We start from the raw sequence: 22,502 nt of genomic DNA, 5'->3' as shown, positions 1-22,502 counted from the left end.
AAATTCTTCTTGACTCATGATTTTTTGAATGTAAATAGAATGGTATAGAATGATGTGGGGTTTCTTGTGGTCTTTGATAGGCTTAATTTCAACTTATTGGGTTTCATGGAGGATGTCCCTGTAATATTTGAGGGATTTGTAAGGACATTGGGGCATAAAATGGTGATTTGGGGGAAAATAGTGTTTTGCTAATGTGACTGGATTAGCAATATTATCGAGAACAGACTCAATTATGAAAAGATGGGTACTATCTTTTGGGAAATATGGGGACGACTTCCGAAGGGGGATTGGCGACTGGGTAACTTGGGTGTTGATCTAAAAATGATCATAACTGGAAATTAAGGCAGACTGGTAATTAGGGCGGACTTGACCGACTGTGGTCCCTAGACTGGAAAATCTATTGCTGACTTGGATAGGAAAACATCCCGGGAAAGGGACGATCTGAGAAGGCGATTCTGATTTGACTAGGTTCATGGAAGGAGGGAGGATTCTGAATGACTGGGATAACTGGGATGGACTGGCTTGTGCTTTCTATTTGCCTCGGGTTTACTACTTTGAATTAATAGAGTTTGATCTTTAGGACTCTTATTAAGGGCTTGGAAATTCATATTAGTTCCAGTGACCTTGTAATAGATTCTGTATACTAGGGCTAATGGTTGGGTTCCTGGCAGGACTTGATACTCGGAAGTCTTAATATTTAAAGTTAAAGTTTTCAAAATATGAGGATCACTAAGGCTGACTGTAAAATCTGGGTAACAATCAACATGAACTGGTCCATTAAACGACTTGATTCAATTATTCCTAGCGTACTGTCTCTAAAATTAGTGAATCTAGCATCACGAAGACAAAAAAGGATAGAAGCTTTTAATCCTAATCTGATAAGTGGCTTAACTGCAACATGAACTAGACCAATATGTAGGAAATTGTTTCCATCATTTTTATGTTTCTTAATTGACTCAAGATTAAGCAACTGGCATGTTTCATGTTCTTTACTTAAAGCATAAACTTGTTCAACTGTTTTGACATGGGTAGTCGACTTGAAACTAGAAAGTGACCATTTTTTTCTTATAAATGTCTTGACTAGGGACTTTAGAGATATTCCAATCTCTAAAATCTAATTCATGACTAGAATCATATTCTAATTGTTCTTCATTAACTATCTTTGGGAGACGACTAATACTGGATCTAGAGCTGCTAGAATTACAAGGGTTATTTCTAAATAAGCGACTCATTATGGCTCAAGTTCTGGGTTCGACTTTTAAAGAAGAAGGTGAACAGGGACTTCTAAAACTGACTTGTTACTTAACAAGGAACCTAGTGATTCTTTCTCTCTCCGCTCAGGCCGCAACTGCTCATGCCTCTACCTGGGACTTACTGTTTGGACTCTAGGACTTACTACTTGGACCAGAGAGAAAAGGACAGTTGACCTGGAAAATAAGAAGAAAGTAGAAGAAGAAACTGAAAAACTTCGACACAAAAGCTTAAACCACCACTTGCGCGGAACGAATTGCAGACTTAGAATGACTCTTCAACTCTTACGGCTCTGATACCGTAAGTAATTTTAAGCATTTTTGTTTTCAATTATTCATATTTTCATCTATGCATTAATTTCAATCATGAATAAATTCCGCATTTTCTATTATGTCTGCATTCTTACTATCTATGCTAATCCTCTCTGGTTCTAGTCCCCTTCTTCTCAAATATTCAATATTAAAATAAAAAAAATACTTAAAATTGCTTGCCATCTTGCAAAAATCTGTTTGGATGCAATATTTTGAACATCTTTTTCTAACACATGTTTTGCAGATTTACAATCAACTCTGACTAAAAAATTTTGATTTAATAAATCATCTTGCAACTTAGTAATGCATAGTACAATAGATAATATTTCTTTCTTAATAGTACTATAATTGGATTGTGACTGAGTCCAAATTCCAGAATGGAAACGAATAATTTGTTCAGGCTGATTTGGGCTGACTCTTTGTTTGAGAATACCTCTGTAACCTATTTTAGAGGCATCAGTTTCAACTATTTTGAATGAATCGACTGAAGGAATACCAAGACAGGGAAGTGTCTTGACATGGACTTTGATTTGTTTGACAATTTCTGTATGGACTGATGATCATGGGGGAGGATTACTCTGCAATCTGTCAAATAAGGGCTTACATTGTTTTCTCAGATTTTGATAGAAATCATATACATAATTAAGAGACCTTAAAAATCTCTGAAGCTGACTCTTATCAAGAATTTGATCTGGGAATTTTTCAGCAAACTGGATAACTCTATCAATTGGACTGATCTGTGACTAACAGATATTGAAACCAAGAAAACGAATATTAGTTTGAAACAACTTAATTTTCTTAGCAGAGACAACTAGACTATTTTGTTTGACAATTTGGAGAAACTTATGCAAATGTTTCCAATGTTGTTCTATCGACTAGGAAAAGATAAGAATATCATCAATATAGACTATGGAAAAATGACTGAAAGAATTGAAACTCACTGGGCGCATTCTTTTTTGACTAGGTTCATGGAAAGAGGGCGGATTCTGAACAATCGGGATGAGGATGGATGGCTTGTGCCTTCATTTGTTTTTTCTTCCAGCCATTGCTTATCCTGCAGAAATTCTCTAGTAAGGAAATCAGGAATAGAATTCTCACTTCCTTTTCACCCAAGTTGCCTAGTCGCCAATGCCCCTTCGGAAGTCATCCCCATATTTCCCAAAAAATAGTACCCATCTTTTCATAATTGAGTATGTTCTTGATAATATTGTTGATCCAATCACATTAGCAAAACACTATTTTCCCCCAAATCACCATTTGATGCCCCAATGTCCTTACAAATCCTTCAAATATTATAGGGACATCCTCCATGAAACCCAATCAGTTGAAATTAAGCCTATCAAAGACCGTAAGAAACCCCACATCATTCTATACCATTCTATTTACATTCACAAAATTATGAGTCAAGAAGAATTTGGTCGCCATCCTTATGATATGAAAACCCTCCAGTCGACCCTTTAGTACAACTATATTGATTACATTGAAGCATGGTACACTATTTTCCTTCACCAAACAGTTGATTTTAGTCACTCTTGGTTCATCAATTATGATAGTAAATTCAAGAGTCCTTTTCCCTTTTGGTTTCTTCATTGGTGGGAAAAACATGGCCCAATCGCTGATATCATTCCCACCCAAATCCATAATTTAATCAATTATTTTTCCAGTAAATATAAATTTAATCAGTCAGAATTATTCTTTCCCAAATTACTCCTTTTCATTGCCAGATACAAAGTCCCCTGGATATTGAAATGGAACTATCATGTAAATTGGGAATCCATAGTTTTATCTCGCCAGTTTTCAGTCAAATGGTGGGATAAATTCAAAGTTGAAAGAATTGTAGATTATGTTTACAGAGATTTTCCTTCAGTTGCACAACCTCCGAAGACTAAACCCACGTCTCCCTGTGGATCTTCTTCTTCTCTCTCAACCGAGGAAAAATCAAAGTCAGAATTGCAAGAAATCGCCAGACAGTTGATTATTCAAGCCTCACAAATGGATGATGATGATGATGATGATGATGATGATGATGCTACCCCAAAATTAGAGTCATCTCCTAGTCAACCTCAGTTGCCTACTAGTCAAAAGAGTCCAGTTCAGAAGATGCTTTGGGCGGACTACCAAGACAATCAAGACCCTTATGATTTGAGCTCCGACTAGTCAAAAGTTTTTTCCAATTTTAAAGCACTCAGTAAAAGCAAATGTTTTCATGTGTCTCTACAGTCAGATTCCCCCGACAGTCATCATCAAAAGTAAAAGTAAAAGTAAAAGTTGAGGTAATAGTGACGATCTCGTGCTTCTACAGAAAGATCCTCAGTGTCCAATGCTATGAATAGTTCAGTTGTTTTCTTTTTTAAAGAGGCTTTGGCCTCATTTGAAAGCAGAATACATTTTTAGTTTTCTTCTCAGTTTTCAAAGCTTTCCTTGAGACTCCCTCAAAGAGAGCTATCAGTGTAAAACCAAGTGCTAATATGTATCTTCCTTACTATCAATAAAATCTTCCAATCAAGATTTTCAGTAAGTATAATGTTTTCAATTATTCATATTTGCATCTATGCATTAATTTCATTCATGCATAAATTCCGCATTTTCTATTATGTCTGCTTTCTTACTATTTATGCTAATCCCCTCTTGTTCTAGTCCCCTTATATATATTTTTATATATAATAATTTTTGTATTAAATATGTTTCCATCACAACCTAAATTTTATTTAATTATAAAATAAATAAAGTTTTCATTAAAAATAAATATATTGTTAATAATATGGTCATAAACAAAAATTAAGCTAGTCATAAACGAGCAATCATAACCATTTTGACATCTAATTGAAGGATCATCCTAGCATAAATTAATTAAATCAGAACCATTTAGACATCTAATTGGGATAAAATAAATACAGTGTTTTTAATTAACACTAAAATAATTGTGATGATAATCACATGGCTAAATGTTTTCTAATTTGGATGATTTTTGCGAGCATTATTCTTCAAGTGGACCAAAAAACAGACAACTCCTCTCATTAGACAACATTGCAGGGTGAGCTCAAACATTGTGTCCCATATTTGAATCTCTCTCCGTATATATGCACACATGAATACAAGCGTGTATCTAAACCGAATTTGATATATACAATTGCATACCACAAAAGTTCAACTAGCCAACATTTCTAGTCCACAAAATTTAGTAATATGAGAATGCACCATTTAGGGATTGAGTGATTATCCAAATTATATATAATTGATTATACATGATTTGCTTTCCCTTATTAGTCTCTTGATTGTAGGAAACCTGTGTATAGATACCCTTTGATAGTATAAAGAGAAAATCATCCAGTAATCAAATATTCTTCCTTTGATTACAATTTTACATGGTATCAGAGCGGGAGAAATCCTAGCTCTTGTTTTTTTCTCTTTACCGTCAAAATCCCAGCTTCCTCATTCTTTATTTTCTTTAGTTATCTACCATGGCTAACAACAAAGAAATTGAAACTTCTTCAAGGTTGGAAACATATGGAAACAAGTCTGATGTTTCCAACCCTTTTTCATTCATCACTCAGACCATCCTGGCATGGTTCTTGTATCCAAGCCACTGAATGGAGACAACTATGGGACATGGTGTCGCTCCATGCGAATCTCCTTGAGTGCCAAGAACAAACTTGGTTTTGTTGATGGCACTGTCACGAAGCCCTCGAAGAAAACCGATCATGATGAGTTCTCTCTTTGGCAACGTTGCAATGATATGATCATATCTTGGATCTTGAATTCCCTTGATCAATACATAGCTGATAATGTCATCTACTCAGACACTGCTTATGATATCTGGGAAGATTTGAAGAAGCGTTTCTCTCAAAGCAACGTTCCTCGAACTTTCCAACTTATTACACAAGACTTAAGGGACTATGGGATGAGTTGGTGTTATACAGTGACGTGCCGACTTGTACCTGTGGTGCCATGAAAGACCATGTTGAACGCGACGAGAGGAATAGGGTGATGCAATTTCTTATGGGTCTAAACGATTCATATGCTGCTGCTCGTGGACAGATTCTCCTTATGCAGCCACTAGCGTAAATACGCAACATCTATTCCTTAATTTCCCATGAGGAGAAGCAACGACAACTGGGGACTCCTCATGCTGTCTTCAGACCTGCTGCAATGGCTGTTCGCCAACACCAGGGACCTTCAAATTCCAATCACAAGCCTCTTCATTGTACTCACTGTGATCGAGACCATCACACAAATTCCAATCGCAAGCCTCTTTATTACAAACTGCATGGCTATCCTCCCGGGCATCGACTGCATAAATCCAACAGAAACAAGAAAGGCTCAAGTTCCTCTGCCAATCACGTGCAGAACAATCTCACTATGCAAGAGTTGAAGTCTGCCATGCCAAACATCTCTAATAATGAGTATCAGCAGATTCTTACCATGATGAATGATAAGAAAGAGCCACAATAAAACTCTGCAAGTTTGTCATGTTCCCTTTTACCTTTACACCGTTGGCTGATTGATAGTGGCGCAACAAGTCATATTACATCTACCTCACATTCTTTTACATCCATAAATGCCAACCCTTCCATTCCACCAGTTGTATTGCCTAGCGGTGAAAAGGCTTCTATTATTTCTGTTGGAAATGCCTATCTCAACTCATCTCTTTCTTTATAAAAAAAATTATTGTATGTGCCTAGCTTCAAAGTTAATTTGATGTTAATAAGCAAACTTACACAAGAACTTCATTGTTCCATCTCTTTTTTTCCTAATTGGTGCATTTTGCAGGACTTGGCTATGAGGAAGACGATTGGTCTGGGTAAACCGCAAGGAGGCTTTTACTATTTAGTTTCTTTGACGTCAAACAAGCCTTCCCTCCTCCAACCATCTTGCAAACCATGCTCATGCCTCTCACCTCTAGCATAGCCATTTAGGTCATCCATCATCTTCTCGTTCACAATCTTTTGCTAAGAATGTTTTGAACTTCCCTTTTTCAAATAATGCTTACGAGGTTTGTCCCTTGGCAAAACAAACTCGATTACCTTTTAATTTAAGTTCCATTTCCTCTTCCAAACCATTCTCTCTTATTCATTGCGACATTTGGGGGCCGTATAAAACTGCATCTTTTTCAGGGGCCCGTTATTTTCTAACTATTGTGGATGACTTTACTAGGTTTACAATGGTTATTTCTCATGCAACATAAATTTGAAACACAGAACCTGCTTAAATCTTTTTTTACCTTTGTCCAGACACAATTCAATTCTAAAATACAACAAATACGGGTTGATAATGGAGGTGAATTTCCTTCCATGCACCGTTTCTTTCATGAACATGGGGTCATCTATCAACATACTTGCGTCTACACACCACAACAAAATGGTATTGTAGAGCGCAAGCATCGACATATCATAAAGATGGCTAGGGAATGTGTTCTCACCACCACATACTTGATCAATTGTCTATCCACTGCCCTTTTATCCAAGCAATCCCCTTATGAGAAGTTGTACCATAAACCTCCTTCTTATACTCACCTCCGCATTTTTGGTTGTTTAGCCCATGCCACCATTGTCCAACCTTCCCATAAATTTGACCCTAGGGCCAAGCGCTGTGTTTTTCTTGGTTACCCTTCTGGTCAAAAGGCCTACAAATTATTTGATCTTACCACTAGAAAACTTTTTACCAGTCGCGATGTCGTTTTTTCATGAGAGTCATTTTCCTTTCAAAAGTCTGCCTTCTTTCTCTCACCCAGAACCTCCACCTCCTATTTTACCTCTTCCTTTATCTGATTTTTCATCTACTCCACTTATCTCTCCAGACCTACCCTCAGCACGTACTCCATCTCCTTCCACCCCACTTGATCTCACGGCTTCTTTTGACACTGATGCCCCCGTTTTCCCCTCCGACACCGTTGCCGCATCACCTCCATCACCACCTTCTTCTCCTTCTATACCACCATCCCCCATCCGCCACTCTCTTCGCCAAAAGGTTAAACCAACCCGTCTCCAAGATTATATTTGCTCATAGGTCACTTTACCCACACTTGACCAATCGTCGGACTCCTTGCCATGTAGCACCATAGGTACTCGTTATCCCCTTTCTAACTTTCTTTCTTATCACTATTACTCACCATCACATTTTATTTTCATTGCCAATATTAGTCGGTCAGTAGAACCTAACACTTTTGCAGAGGCTGTTTCTAAACCACACTAGTAAGAGGCCATGCAATCTGAACTTGCAGCTTTAAAATCCCATCGGACTTGGTCCCTCACTTCTCTTCCTCCTAGGCTTAGTCTATAATATCGATAATATCAAAAAAAATATCTAGGATATTATCGTTTTTTCAGGTCACGGATATTTCGGAACGTATCCATACATATATTGTATAAATATCGATAATATCATAAAATATTGATGTCGATAATTTCGCTCACACTTCAGTAATATTTTGTCAAAATATCAGTATAATATTGAAAATATCGAAAATATCAATGTAATGGAAAAAATGAAAGGAAAAAAAAAACACACACACACACAAAAAGGATTCAAACCCTTGCCATTTCACTCCTCCAACGGTTTAACCACCATGTTGCTTATGTTTTTGTGATAATATGCTAAAATATGTATATTTATATTGTTTTGTTTTGTTTTGAACAATAACATGCAAAACTATTTTGCAGGTTTATCATTTGATGACTACTCTTCACAATACACTTACTCTACAGATAGAGATGATAAACATAATGAAAAATTTAAATCTCATAAGAACTCTGTGTGGTACTAAGTCACTCATGTATTTTACCATGCAATGTATAAAGTGTAAAATATTATAGTACATCATTATATATAAATGATTATGGTGTGTTTAATCTTCTTTCATTAATTACTACATATTTTCTACACTCACAGTGTTTGTCAACTCGCTATATAATCAACTTAAATCAGTCAACCCATCATGCATTGCATTTCCTTCCAATTTTTCGTGATAAACTAATAGATAATTGACCAAATAAACATCCTATAAAGTTTCAATAAAAATTTCCAAGTTTTTCTTATAATTTCTGTGATTTTTATTCAATTTTTATCGATATTGAAAATATCCCGATATTTCCATTGAAATTTCCGTATTTTTGGACTACCGATATTTTTGATACCATCGATATTTTAGACCTTGCTCCAGGGAAGCAACCCATTTGATGCAAATGGGTCTATAAAATCAAGCATTGCTCTGATGGCACCATTGAGCGCTATAAGGCTCATCTCGTGGCCAAAGGATACGCTCAAACTGAAGGTCTTGACTACCATGACACCTTTTCTCCTACTGCCAAGATGGTTTCTGTTCAGTGCGTTCTTGCTCTTGTCGTTGCCCACAATTGGTATTTGCATCAACTTGATGTCCACAATGCATTCCTCCATGGCGATTTATGAGGAAATCTATATGTCACCTCCTTCTTGTCTTCAGCAACAGGGGGAGCATTTGGTATGTCACCTTCACAAATCCTTGTATGGATTAAAGCAAGCATCTCGCCAATGGTTTTCTAAGTTCACTGAAGCCATACAAGCTACTGGTTTCACTCAGTCCAAAGCCGATTATTCGCTTTTTACCTGCAAAAATGACAAGTCATTCACCGCTCTTTTGATCTACATCGATGGCATCATGATTACAGGAAATAATTTTTCTGCCATTAATGCTCTCAAGCAATTTCTTAATACTCGTTTTAAGATCAAGACCTTGGTCATCTTAAATATTTTTTAGGCATTGAGGTCTCACGTTCCAAGAAAGATATTTCTATTTGTCAAAGAAAATATGCATTGGACATTATTAAAGATGGAGGACCTTTGGGGGCACGTCCAGTAAGCTTTCCCTATGGAATAAAATTCCAAAATTTCTTTTGATACAGGTGAGATACTTCATGATCCAACAAAGTATAGAAGGCTGGTGGGACATCTGATTTATCTCACCATAACAAGACCTGATATTATGTATTCAGTACATATACTCAATAGATTCATGCATGAGCCTCGCAAGCCACACTTAGATGATGCCATGAGAGTTTTGAGGTATCCGAAAAGTACCCCAGGACAAGGACTCTTATTTCCTACTGGAAATTAGATGAAGTTAACAGCATATTGTGATTCAGATTGGGCGGGATGTCCAACAACACGAAGGTCAACAAATGGCTACTGCGTGCAGTGGCAGAGCCTTGTTAAGGCTTGAAGGGCCTGGCCCCCAAATTTTTATACAAATTTATAAATAAACCCAATCCTAGACATGTATTTATAAAAAAATCCAAGCACTATTTAAACATAGAAACACACCCAAAATCAACCACAAAGTCAACTTTTTGGGTGTGTTTATAAATGGGTTTTGAGTGTGTAATGATGGGTTTTGGGTGTGTTTATATGTTTAAATAGTGTTTGGGTTTTTTTATAATTTCAACCCCCATTTTAGGTGTTTTAGTGAAACTCCCAATTTTTTACTCCATTTAATTTTTGCTCTTGCTTTCCTACACATTTAGGAAGTTTATATAATAATAAACTGTTTGTGGCCCCCTCACAAAAGAAAAGGTACGTTTCTCTCTCTTTGCAAGTAAATGAGTAAGTGATTTCAAATAGAAAGTAATTTTGGGCCCACCAATATATTAATAAAAAATAAAAGTAGTCAATCAAATAAAGTTTCAAAAAATCTCCTTTATCAAATAAGAAGTAGACATTTACCCATATAAAAAAGGATTGGGATTTACATTTTTGTTCCTATATGAAGCAAAGTTTAGCATTGACTCAATTATAAATGGTTTTAGCATTTAGTAAATTTTTGTTCCTAATGGTTTTCGAGATATGAAACAACGACAAGTGTTATTTTGATACCTAATTGAATAAACAATTGTTTTCGGCTTTTTATTTTTACAAACATTGTTAAGGTTGAAAATTTGAAATTTGTTAATGTCTTATTTGGTTTATATGTTGGCCCCCCAACACATAAATTCCTGGCTCTGCCACTGATGCGTGTTTCTTGGAAATTCTTTGATCTCATGGAGAACAAAGAGACAAAAACAGTATCTCTTTCTTCAGCAGAGGCTAAATATCGTGCAATGACAGTGCTTGCTGTGAAATTACTTTGCGTTATCTATTGCAAGACCTACAACTCCCAGACCCAGGACCAGCTACTTTACACTGGGACAACCAAGTTGCGCTGCACATATCCACCAATCCAGTGTTCCATGACAGAATTAGACACATTGAAATGGACTGTCATTTTATCAGGGATAAAATTCTGGATGGAACAGTGATTACAAGATATATTTCACCCCCACAACATGTAGCAAACGTGTTTACAAAGGCCTTGGGAAAAGAAGATTTTCCTTTATTCACTCTCCAACTTGAGGGAGAGTGTTGAGAAGTCAACTAAATCCCAATATATTAGGGGTTGAGTGATTATCCAAATTATATGTAATTGATTATACATGATTTGGTTTCCTTTATTAGTCTCTTGATTGTAGGAAATCTGTGTATAGATACCCTTGATACTGTAAACAGAAAATCATCCAGTAATCAAATATTCTTCCTTTGTTTACAATTTTACAAATCAGATTACTACAAACTGCTTGAAGTGCCGTCACTTAATGATTGACGAATTCACTGGCCTGTATCAAGCTGATAATCCTTTCAAATTTGAAATGGAAGTTGGATTATGCATTGCCAAAATAGCAATCACTGCAAAAGTAAAAAAGCGTCTCCCTTTTCTTTATATTCCTAATGAACCAAATTGCTCTAGTTCTTCAATCTCTCTGAATTAAGCATGCAAAATAAAATAAGAAATCTATAATTCACATCAACATAGAAGTTAAAACATATCAAAAATATATCAAAGGAGAAACAAAAGTTCAACCAACCAAACTCATGACCATTCAAGAATGTACAATATTTTCAATCAAAGCTACTAGATACAGAGTAAAACCCCAATAGGAAGCAATAAATATATAAAATAACTTATGCAAGCAGGTACAGAAAGAAAGCAGCTGATTAAAAGTAAACAAAATACAATAACAATTAAAGTTTTCAGGCAAGACAAGGGAGTAAACGAAAACCCAGACAATGATTTTCAAAATCACAACAAAATTTAAAGCAAACCAAATGAATTGCTTACCAAATTGTACCTATTTCCCTAGTTATCCACAGAAAATCAAAGTCTTTACGCAATTGGGTATGTGGTATTTTCCCAGGTTCCAAATGAGAAAAGAAAATGAATGGCAGTTCTTTAATCTGTGAAAGAAAAATGGGTTAATTTTAAAAATAAAGGCTCGTTTGATAATCATTTCAGTTTTTTAGTTTTAGTGCTGACAGAGCAAGAAAAATTCATATTGCAGTCGCTGATTTTGTCTTGCTTATATACCTTTAGCTCTCTTACCATGCCTCATGCCTCAATAAGAGAAGAGCCCATATATGACACATCACTGTAGAATTTCACCAATAAATTGACGTTTGGGCAATTTTATGCGGAAAGGCTATAATGAGAGCTTAAAGTGAGGAGGTTATTTGAGGAGGTCAAATCTCACCATCAACAAATGTAAAGAAATCATGGGACTTAAATATTTTAAATGTTTTGACTGTCGGATCGGTCTCCTCAAATAATCTCATCACTTTAACTCCTCATTGTAGAACAGCAATGTGCGAGTTTAAAATTGGGTGGGTCTGTTTGGGCTTTGCCACCTGAACCCAAAAAAATATTGGGTGGGTCGCTGCGCCGAACCAAGTGGCGGGTACTTTATAAAGCTTACAAATCCAGTGTTTCCGAGACCACTGACAATACGTGGTCCTAACCACTACCATTTCCCCGCCAGCAAATTCAATACACCTAAGTGGGCGAGCCCACCCAGACTGGGTAGTCTCGTATGCACAGGAACCTCACCTCGACTATACCAAGAGAAATATAGAAAAGGAAGTCCACGTCGGAAGTGTCAGTGAGCGTGCCTCCTCAATTAAAATACTTACTAAAATAGACAGCTCCAGTCCACCGGAATTGATACTTTCCCGTCGTTTTCAAAACCGAATTCATCAAGACATAATCAAACATTAGGGTTTCTTTAACGCAACGTCTTCGTGATTTGTGATTTGCTTCCAAAATCGGAATCAATCAATGCGTGATAGATATTCGCTGCATCTTTCTGAATCTAATTGAATCCAATTAACATAATTTATTTGGTTCGAAATCGGAAAGTTGAGAAAAATATGGAGGAGATTGGGGGAGATTAAGGTGTGATGGGAGGAGGAGTGTGAATTCTAGGGTTTTGGATTTAAGGGCCCTTTTGTTTGGAGAAAGGGCCCTTCTGCAGTCTCTGCTCAGTCTGGTTCAGAAATGAAGGAGCTGATTGGGAGGCCTGGGTCGGTGAGTGGGTTATTGCTCAGGATAGGCCAATTTTCATGCGCTTCTATTGCCATTTCAGTCATGGTCACCACTGACGGCTTCGCTACCTTCACTGCTTTCTGGTATTTGGTTTTTCTGTTTTGCGTTATTTCAGTTCCCTGCATTTTTAGTCTACCCAGAAATTATTTGGATATGATAACGACGCCACATGTCTGATAATCATCTGTTGGTGTTTTTTTTTTAATGCTTGTAATTGGACTTCGATGGGTTTTGTTTTTGCCTGTGTAATATGTTTTGGTTTGATTCCAGTGATGAACTGTTTTTGATTGGTTTAAGCTGCTGTTTTGTTGGGTTTATTGCTTTGACATTGCATTGAAGACACAACTCTTTGATAGTTGAATGGGAGATCAGACCAAGCAATTTTTTTGACGTTATGTTTTCGTGTACGAAACTGTATGGATCAGTCGGGGAGGCTTCGTCTGATTTCTTTGTTTCGCCTTAGAAAGATATTATCGCATAATCCACTGCCGTGTTGGTACATACATAAATGCAGTAATTGTCCACACATGAGTAATTGACAAATACATTGTTTGGAATTTTTCTAATTTTTCATATTCTTCCAAAAAAATCCTACGTCTCCCCCTGTTTTTAGCGTGTTGTTTTTTGTAGCGATTCTATTGTTTTTATGTGTGGAATTATATTAAATTGGTATCAATTTTTCACTTTTGTTAGTTCCTCATATTTGCTTCTTGAACCCTAATGTTATTGATTATAGTGAACTACTATTTTTAGATTCTTCCTGATGGTTCTAAGATGGGTCTGGGTAATGAATCACTTTCTTTTTCTTGCATATGTTTTAACTACTAGGGTTCACTGCTAGTTAATTATTCTGCACAAACTTTATGTTGATCTCTGTCCTATGGTTCAGCTATTTGATTGCATCGATGGGGCTTCAACTGCTATGGAGCTTGGGGCTTGCTTGTCTTGATATTTATGCTTTGTGGAAAAAGAGAGACCTTCAAAATCCAATCCTAGTGAGCCTATTTGTTGTAGGTGATTGGGTATTTCACTTGTCTCTAAACTCTTTTCACATCTTACTTTTCTGAGCATCTTTTAGTTCTTGCTAGAATATGAATCAGATGCTTGCACGTGCGTCTTCTAAGTTGTCGCTGATATTCTAGTTTGGGCTTGTTTGAGATTGTATACTGGCTGCTGAAATAAATAAAAATTTCAAATGTTCAGGTAACAGCTACTTTATCACTAGCTGCTGCATGCTCTTGTGCTGGGCTTACAGTTCTGTTTTCAAGAGACCTACATTTCTGCAAGGGGGAATACCATCTCCCATGCATCAACTACAAGTTTGCAGTTGCATTTGCTTTTGTCACCTGGGGCCTTACTGCCATATCTTCTCACGTGATGTTTTGGATCTTATTGGCATCGGTTTAGAGACTCATGTTTTTCTGCCCTACCATTGACACACATGTATGTTACAGCATTCATTTATTTCAACTTGTAAATGAGAAAGTTTCTGTAACATGCCTAATTTTTTTTTTGGGGCAATTCAGCATCCTCCTATTTTTGTTTCAATGTGTCTGCTCATGCATCATATCTTGATCCACCTAATGTACGAAGATGTGCTGAAGAAGCTCCACAGATTCAATGTGACTTCTCGTTTGCTATACGTCTGGAATTTAGGCATGGAATTTAAATACTTGGCACTACATGCAGATTAGTTAATGTTCATAGATTTACTGGACCTGCGGGGATGTACATCCTCCTGCAATGCACAGCAGATGTGCGATTGGAGTAGGCGAACACCCCACCATGTTCAACGATCACACAATCTGAGCTTTGCTTCCCTTTTCTGCTACACTTTGTTTGTTGGTTATGTGTTCATGTGTTTGTCAACTTGGTAGTGCTACTATATTTAGGCCCCCTGATTTGAAGAGACAGATGGATGTTTGGCTTAGATTAGAAACCAACCTGAAACTAGAAGGGTGTGTAGATAGATCGAGGCAAGACAGGAAAATGACTTTTAACCTACAATGCCTGTAAGGCAGTTGAATCATAGAAAAGTTTCTACAGTTGATGAAAGAAAAAAAGACCATAGTTTCTAAAATTAGGATTTATACAAGTTGCCATGGCTGTGCTCACAAAAATAACTATGATGTAGGAACATCACTTGTAACAATGCCGATCATATACTCAATCTCATCAGCAACCTCTTTCATCGAAGGCTGGTTTTGCCTCTGCTCATCCAAGCATGATGCTGCTAGAAATCCCAAGTCTAACTCGCTAGCTCCCTCTTTAATAACTGGATCAAGAACATCCATGAACCTCTCTTCCTTCATCTAAAGCCTTCGTTGTCTCCGAGTCTAACTCGCTTGCTCCCTCGTTAATAACTGGATCAACAACATCCATGAACCTCTCTTCCTTCATCACCTGATTTTCGAAGATAATATCATCCGCTCCTGCTTCTTCATCAAACCCTTTTGTGCTTTTCTCTTCAAACGGTGACGTTTGGTGTACCCTACAATCCCCATTATGCCAACAACTCCTCCCACAATCATTGCCATACCTGAAGAAGATGACAGGAGAACGTTACCCTATGTACATCGTACCAATGGAGAGAACAAATTACCTGTGAGTTTAGTTCGTTTCTTTCGATTTTTGCAGCCTTTTTCATGCTTACACTTGACCTCTACTCCCAGTAATAAAGCTTAATCAAACCTCCATTCTATAATTTCTCCTTTTTGAGCTAATTATGACAAAAATTCATCAAATTGACAAATTGGGTTTTGCTTACTTTAACAAAAACCATTGATGAAGTCCCATTTGAACCCACCATTGCAGAAGCACCTCCCCTGCCCCACACTACTCGGATCCACCAAACACTTCGAATTCAACAAGTCCTTGCAATCCACAGGGCTCTTGCAAATGGGCCCTCCCGGCGAAACGCACTCCAGCTCCACACCAGGCTCAGGCCGCTTCGTCTTCTTCACACCAACCACTGCACCACTTGGTGGACCATCAAAATTCACAAAGCTCTGATACGCTGAGCACCCTCCTCCGTGGACCCTGATGATGTAAGCAGTCTGGGACCCACCAGTCCTGAACGTACAACACAGCGGTGCTCGCGTACAAGCGACCGCATTGTCCCTGATGAAGCTGTGGCACAGACTGTTCGACGAGCAGTTTATCGGCGCCTGTAAATTCAACATGGCGTCTGTACAGTTCAAGAGCAAGACGGTGTTGCTGCTCGTGATATTGAAGGGGAGGTTAGGGTCCAGCTGAATGCCTTGGCTGTGGAAATCGCTTGACAGGCAAGTGTTCGGGCGAAGCTGGCGGGTCGGATTGTGATCCGTTGGGTTTCCTGGTTGATGGATGTGATGGCGTAGGAGGAGTTGTTCAGAGCGTCCAGCCATAGTGTGCCTGCGGTGCACCGGATCCTGTACCACGGCTCGCCGCACCCGGGTCCGGTGCTTAGCGGATATGGCACCGGAGTGGGGCCACAGTTCCCGCAACGCAGCGTGGCGGTTACCGAGTGGGCACTGCATGATAGTAGTAGTAGTGTTAGTGTATGGAGAGTTGTTGTAAACATGAATTTCTCCATTGTATGGTTAAAATGGATGAAATATAGTGAGCCTTATAACCATTGTGCTTGCAGCATTGTAACTTGTTTGGTCCAGTTAATGGAGAATCTTGCTGTATGATTTTGTGGGAACACGTGGTGTTACGAATTCACGTTCAAATGGTGTATTAACGGTATAATTTAGATGAATTTACAACACTAATTTGTGATAAATTTTTTAATTGTTAATAATGGATAAAATTATTTGTATCGGTCTACTGATTGCATTGCTTATCACATCATTTACAAAACCAAATAAGATTTACTCTAAAAGATCCCTTAAGCAATAGAATCACAAGTCATTTTTGTGTTTCCAAAGAACTTGTTGGCAAGCATAATGGCTATAACTCATCTAGGTCATCCACATCCGGGCATTGTTTCTTGGAACATTGTTCAGTTCTTTGTTCGATCATGACTTGATTGATATTGGAAGTAACAAAAATCTCATAGTTGATATGCATACCACTCCTTCTTTTGCATTTGAATGAGCATGTTCCCCTGTCCACTCAACATTTCAAGATCCTAAAACCATCCTGCTCTGTTTAGCATCCCATAACAAATGTCAAATCCCAATTAACGATTCCAAGAGATCTTCCTTGGCTTCATTAGACACTTGTCCCTTCCTTATTGGCCTTTCTATCATATTGGAAAGTGAAATTATCTTATAATCCCTACCCTCATCCCATGGTTGAATACAATGGACAGTTCCCTAATTTGGCCAGGATTTGAATCTTTTTTTCATTTGTGTTTGACGTCTTCTATCAATTTCACATTTTTATTAGCATCCATGTCCTCATCAACTTAATATCTCTGTTAGTTTTGATGTTCAGTATTTCCTATGTTACAAGTTCGCAAATTGTTATTTCAATTTTCAACCAAGAAGGCAACAAGGAAACTCTACCAAAAATTATAGCCTCCGTTATTATACAAAACGCTACGGATGATTGCACGTGCCAGAAGTTTATCGGAAAAAGAAATAAAATATAAAATTTTCCAATGCTAACTTCTTTGCCATTCATGGACCTAAGTTGCTGAAACCTGATTTGTAACAATACTAATGATGTACTCAATCTCGTCAGCAACTTCTTTCATTGAGGGCCGATTCTGCCTTCGCTCATCCAAGCAAGCCGAGGCTAGCGACCCCAAGGCTTTCATAGTCTCCAATTCTACAATGCCAGCCCCCTCTGTTATCCTAGGATCAATGGCATCCATTAGTCTCTCTTCCCTCAAAATGTTCTTAACATAGACCACCAAGTTCACATCCTCTTCTTGTCTGTTAAAATCAATAGCTTTTTTGGACGTCAACAGCTCCAACAGCACCACTCCAAAGCTATAGACATCGCTCTTATCGGTCAGCTGAAAATTTAGGTAATATTCGGGGTCAAGGTAACCCAAGGTCCCCTGAGCACATGTTGTAATGTGACTTGATTCAGTTATGGCAAGCCTTGACAGCCCGAAATCAGCAACTTTTGCATTGAGCTTGTCGTCGAGTAAAATGTTGCTTGATTTTATGTCGCGGTGGTAAATTCGTGGCATGACAGAATCGTGCAGATAGGCAAGCCCTTGAGCTGTTTGATGAGCAATGGTAAGCCTTATAGGCCAAGTGAGTGAGACCCTTTTTGAAGTGTTGAAATTTCCTGTATGGAGATGTTCGAAAAGGGTACCGTTGCAGATATACTCGTAGATCAAGAGAGGCTGTTCAAGCTCAAGGCAACACCCCATCAATTTGACTAGGCTTCTATGGTTTACTTGACAGAGAATTCGAACTTCGTTGAGGATTTGATCCATGCCTTTTGTGTTGCCAGGCTTGGCTCTCTTGACTGCTGTGATTGTTCCATCATCAAGAAAGGCTTTAAAGACTTCACCAAATCCACCAGAGCCAAGAACGTTGTCTTTGGAGAAATTGTTGGTTGCTCTTGTGATTTCTTTGCCTGTGAAGATCTTGGCTGATTTGCCAGCACTATTGTTGGCATTTAGCATGTCTTCCCGGTACTTTGTCAAGCTAAAATGTGCTGATCTCGCAACGTTTTGGTCACGTCGCTTGTAGACTATAGATCCAATAATGGCTCCAATAAGCATTGCAACCGCAGCAAAGACCAGGCCTAATTAAGAAGGAATTAGAAAAAAAAAAATCATTCATCCCAATCATTTAACCAGAAAAAAATAAAAACAGTATAAATTTCTTCTGTGACCAAGGCATACCTCCGACGAGTGGAGCTAGTTTCTTTCGACGTTTGCAGCGTCTCCAATCTGGACACTCGATGTCTACACAAAAAGACAGTTATTGTATTAGCCGTTTTATTTGTCAGAGAATTCATTTCCTTTGATCAGCATATAACATATAAATATTTTGTAAACGAGTCAAATATATAATAAAATTTGCTTAGAAATCTCGGAAGATCTCAGATCACAGTACTATACAGTCTACACTACTTTTTTTGACTTAAATTTGAGCAAAAAAATATAGTCAATATATTATTATTCAGGAGCCCCTGACAGTAATAAAAACCACCGCATGAGGAGGATCCAATAAATGTTTGCTGGCAACTAAAATTCTCTCTCCAAAATTCAAATCTTGTTCAATGAAAACTGTGATTTCTGAACCTAAAACAAAATCTGAAATTGGATTCTGGAATTGAAAACAAAACTCTAATTATAATTAAGCATTAAGAAGGCAGAGGAGACACATACTGTGACATATTGCATTGATGGGGTCCCATTGAAACCCAGCCTTGCAAAAGCACCTTCTTTGTCCAAACCGATCCGCCAAACATACAGAGTTCATCAAATCGCCACAGTCAATTGGCAGCTTGCACTCTGGCTCTTGCGGCAGCTCCCACATAATCTCAACCCCAGGCTCAGGCCAGCTGCTCAGAGCCCCAGAAGAAGTGTCCAAATTCACAAAGCTCACATAAGCCGAGCACCTCTCCTTCCTAACCCTGATCTTGTAAGCATTGTTAGACCCTCCAGTCTTGTACAAGCAGCACAACGGAAACTTCCTGCACGCCGAGGCAGCCAACGGGTTGCGCTTAATGTAGTCGTGGCAGAGACTGTTTGATGAGCAGTTTTGAGAGAGATTGAGCATTTCATTGGAACAGTTCATGCCTATGACTGTGTTGCTGCTGCTGATGTTGAAAGGAAGGTTGTTGTCCAGCAAAATGCCTTGGGACTTAAAGTCAGCTGCCATGCACGTGACGTTGTTCGCTAACCCCGGCGGCCGGATGATTAGGCGCTGGGTTAGTGGGTTAATTGATGTGATTAAGTATGATGAGCTGTTGAGAGTGTCAAGCCAGAGCACCCCTGCATTGCACCGGACCTTGTATTGTTGGTTGCCGCAGTCCGGTGATGTGCTTAGCGGGTATGGCACCCGTGTGTGCCCGCAGTCGGGGCAATGCTTGACGGTAGCTGCCGTATGTCCGGCGCAGCACAAGATTGCCATTGTGAGAATTAAAAGAGAAGCCGCTCTGTTCTCCATTTGCTCTGTATGTGAAGAAGGGAATGCTTAGGCTTGTGTTTTGCTATAGTGTATTAATTGGTTAGGCTTATAAAGTACGAGTACCATGGTTTCTCTCGTTATAATGCAAAGCCAACTGTCCTGGTGTCATTTTAATCTCGTACTTAACGAAAGGGGCAATTAGTTTTGTGGCTCCAATGGCCTCAAATTTAAGGTTTCGCCCTAGAAGCCGGAAATGTTTGCGGCCAAGATTCTTGTGTTTATAAATGAATAGTGTCAGTCCCTAAATGCGTGGAATTGTGGTGTGTGCTAAGCTCATGCTCGTGATCAGCACATCCTTTGGCATTTAGTATCACTAGGACATTGAATCAAACAAGGATTTTATGAGAGCTCTCCAAATACCCTTTTAATTTGTCTTAATAGTTTTTAGGAGTCTTCTTTTTTTTTTCCTTTTTTTTTTTTTTTTTTGTAAGTGCGAAGATAAGTATTCTACCACCATCAGAACTTAGAATGCGGTTCTTGTATCAATTACAAAACATTCCATTTCTCTTTGGTATTTAGATGTTTCTATTTTCTATTTTCTTTTTATGGTAAAATTTTAGGGACATTCCTATGGATATGAATGTGGGGTAGGGTTTTTGATGGCAGGGACGGACCCAATCATAGGCTAATCTGGGCTATAGCCCAAGTGGCTTTTATTATTGTCCAGCCTAAAGTCACATGTAGCCCACCTTAAACTCTACCCCACTTCAAGCATCAGCCCTTCAACATGTTCAATTTTCTTGGTGGGTCATATTTTATTGGTGGAATGTTAGCCAAAAAAATTATTTTATTGGTGGAATCTTACAATTTTCTTTCCTCAATTTATTGTTACTGAAATTTGGGGATTTTTTAAGGTTCAAGAAGTACAAATTAGGGATTTTCAATTCAATGTTATGAAGTATCAATTAGGGATTTGCAATTAGGTTTTGTACATAAGGTAAATTTAGCTCACACCTCATTTTGAAATCCTAGGTCCATCCCTGTTTGATGGGGACCTATGTCCGGATCCTGATCCCCATCAATTTGTATCAAAGTTGTGGCTTAAGATCTGCATTCTTGGGAAGGCTTTTGGATATGGAGGATCGTGTCGACAACTACTACGAGATGGATGAAATTAGGAGAATGCTATAACAACTTACGGAACAAAACCTGGCTGTGATACCAATTGATGGGGATCGGGGTCTGGACATAGGTCACCAACAACACACACGAATACCTAAGTCTAGGGCTAATGCAAACTCACATATCTTGTAGCAAATTCATGCCACAAATAAACTATTTCATTAATCATCAACAAAAATAACCTTTACAAACGATTACATTGGCCTTATTTATAGGCTTTACAAGACTTGGGCACCAATGCTACTTGGTCCAAAAGTAAACTAATTAATTATAAAATCAGACATAAATAATAAAAGATACCCTAAAACTATATAAATAAATAAAAATAACAATATCTCATGAAATAACTAATTAAATTATAAATATATGTTTGTTGGGCCAAAAGAAAAACATGCACCGGCCCACTTCTCAAAAGGCCCGTGAAGCAAGAGAAATAAAAGATCTGGGCTTCAAATTAACAGAACAAGAGAGAGCCCAGCTCACGTCTTTTCAAAAATGGCAATTACGTTCTAGACAGATCAAAAACAAGAGCCCAATCTACTGCCATCTCTAAAAAGCCTAGGAGCAAATCAACAGATCTGTTAAAAGGAACTATTCTCAAAAGAAACCCACGTGAAATCTTTTTTTTTCAGACTTTGAAAAGTCAACAAAATCAACTATCACGGAGTTGATTAAGAGCTAAAGAAAAAGGGTCAGTGGCTGGCAAACTAGGAAGAGACATCTCTGAAACTCTAAAAATCAAATCCCTCTTACATGTATATCATAGATATTTCTTCTACTCAAAAGAAGGTGATTCTCCCGAGAGACAAGCAAACTAGGGGTGGGCATCTTAAACCGAAATACCGAAATCGTACTCTAACCGCACCGCACCGTACCGATTTTATACCGTTTTATTTGGTATGAGGAGATATTCGGTACCGTACCGTACCAATATAATATGGTATGGTAGCGGTATCAAGATTTTGGTACCGATCAATACAGTACCGTACCGAATAGTATAACTTTATGTTTTTGTCATTTATGTTTGGATTGTGTTTGTATTTTTGTAAGTCATAAGGCATAATTTTAACTATTTTGGTTTGTAAGTCATAAGGCATGAGTTTTAACCATTTGGATTTGATGAATATGTTGATGGATAAATATTGATTTGGTTGATTTGGATATTGAATATGTTGATGGATATTGAATATGTTGATTAGGATTTGGATATTGAATATGTTGATGGATATTGAATATATTAATTAGGATTTGGATATTGAATATGTTGAATCTTTGAATTTGTAACTTAGACATCACTTATTTTGGTGTTGAATATTGAATTGATTCATTTTTTAGTTGTATCATTTT

General features: G+C 37.9%; 2 protein-coding genes across 2 annotated transcripts; one reads left to right on the top strand and one right to left on the bottom strand.

Moving 5' to 3' along the window:
* The first annotated feature begins 12,512 nt into the window (after positions 1-12,512).
* LOC103338991 (CASP-like protein 5B2) lies at positions 12,513-14,493 on the top strand. The gene is made up of 3 exons (XM_008242270.2): positions 12,513-13,028; positions 13,835-13,967; positions 14,149-14,493. Exons 1-3 carry the CDS (start codon positions 12,898-12,900, stop codon positions 14,350-14,352), a joined length of 468 nt encoding a protein of 155 aa, XP_008240492.1. The 5' UTR covers positions 12,513-12,897; the 3' UTR covers positions 14,353-14,493.
* A 2,927-nt stretch (positions 14,494-17,420) lies between these two features.
* Positions 17,421-20,211, bottom strand: LOC103340762 (wall-associated receptor kinase-like 20). The gene is made up of 3 exons (XM_008244209.2): positions 19,229-20,211; positions 18,740-18,802; positions 17,421-18,639 (listed from the first exon to the last, which is right to left on the bottom strand). Exons 1-3 carry the CDS (start codon positions 20,010-20,012, stop codon positions 17,561-17,563), a joined length of 1,926 nt encoding a protein of 641 aa, XP_008242431.2. The 5' UTR covers positions 20,013-20,211; the 3' UTR covers positions 17,421-17,560.
* Positions 20,212-22,502: the final 2,291 nt, after the last annotated feature.

The sequence above is a fragment of the Prunus mume genome, linkage group LG1, assembly GCF_029339155.1.
Source record: "Prunus mume cultivar Tortuosa linkage group LG1, ASM2933915v1, whole genome shotgun sequence".
Taxonomy (NCBI): domain Eukaryota; kingdom Viridiplantae; phylum Streptophyta; class Magnoliopsida; order Rosales; family Rosaceae; genus Prunus; species Prunus mume.
This window is presented reverse-complemented; position numbering and strand designations above follow the sequence as displayed.

Excerpts from the sequence above, each read along its gene's own strand:
- LOC103338991 (XM_008242270.2), top strand. The coding sequence starts at position 12,898 with ATGAAGGAGCTGATTGGGAGGCCTGGGTCGGTGAGTGGGTTATTGCTC. Across the intron at positions 13,029-13,834 it reads GCTACCTTCACTGCTTTCTG|CTATTTGATTGCATCGATGG; the intron begins GTATTTGGTTTT and ends CCTATGGTTCAG. Across the intron at positions 13,968-14,148 it reads TATTTGTTGTAGGTGATTGG|GTAACAGCTACTTTATCACT; the intron begins GTATTTCACTTG and ends TCAAATGTTCAG.
- LOC103340762 (XM_008244209.2), bottom strand. The coding sequence starts at position 20,012 with ATGGAGAACAGAGCGGCTTCTCTTTTAATTCTCACAATGGCAATCTTG. Across the intron at positions 18,803-19,228 it reads CATCAATGCAATATGTCACA|ACATCGAGTGTCCAGATTGG; the intron begins GTATGTGTCTCC and ends CTTTTTGTGTAG. Across the intron at positions 18,640-18,739 it reads ACTAGCTCCACTCGTCGGAG|GCCTGGTCTTTGCTGCGGTT; the intron begins GTATGCCTTGGT and ends CTTCTTAATTAG.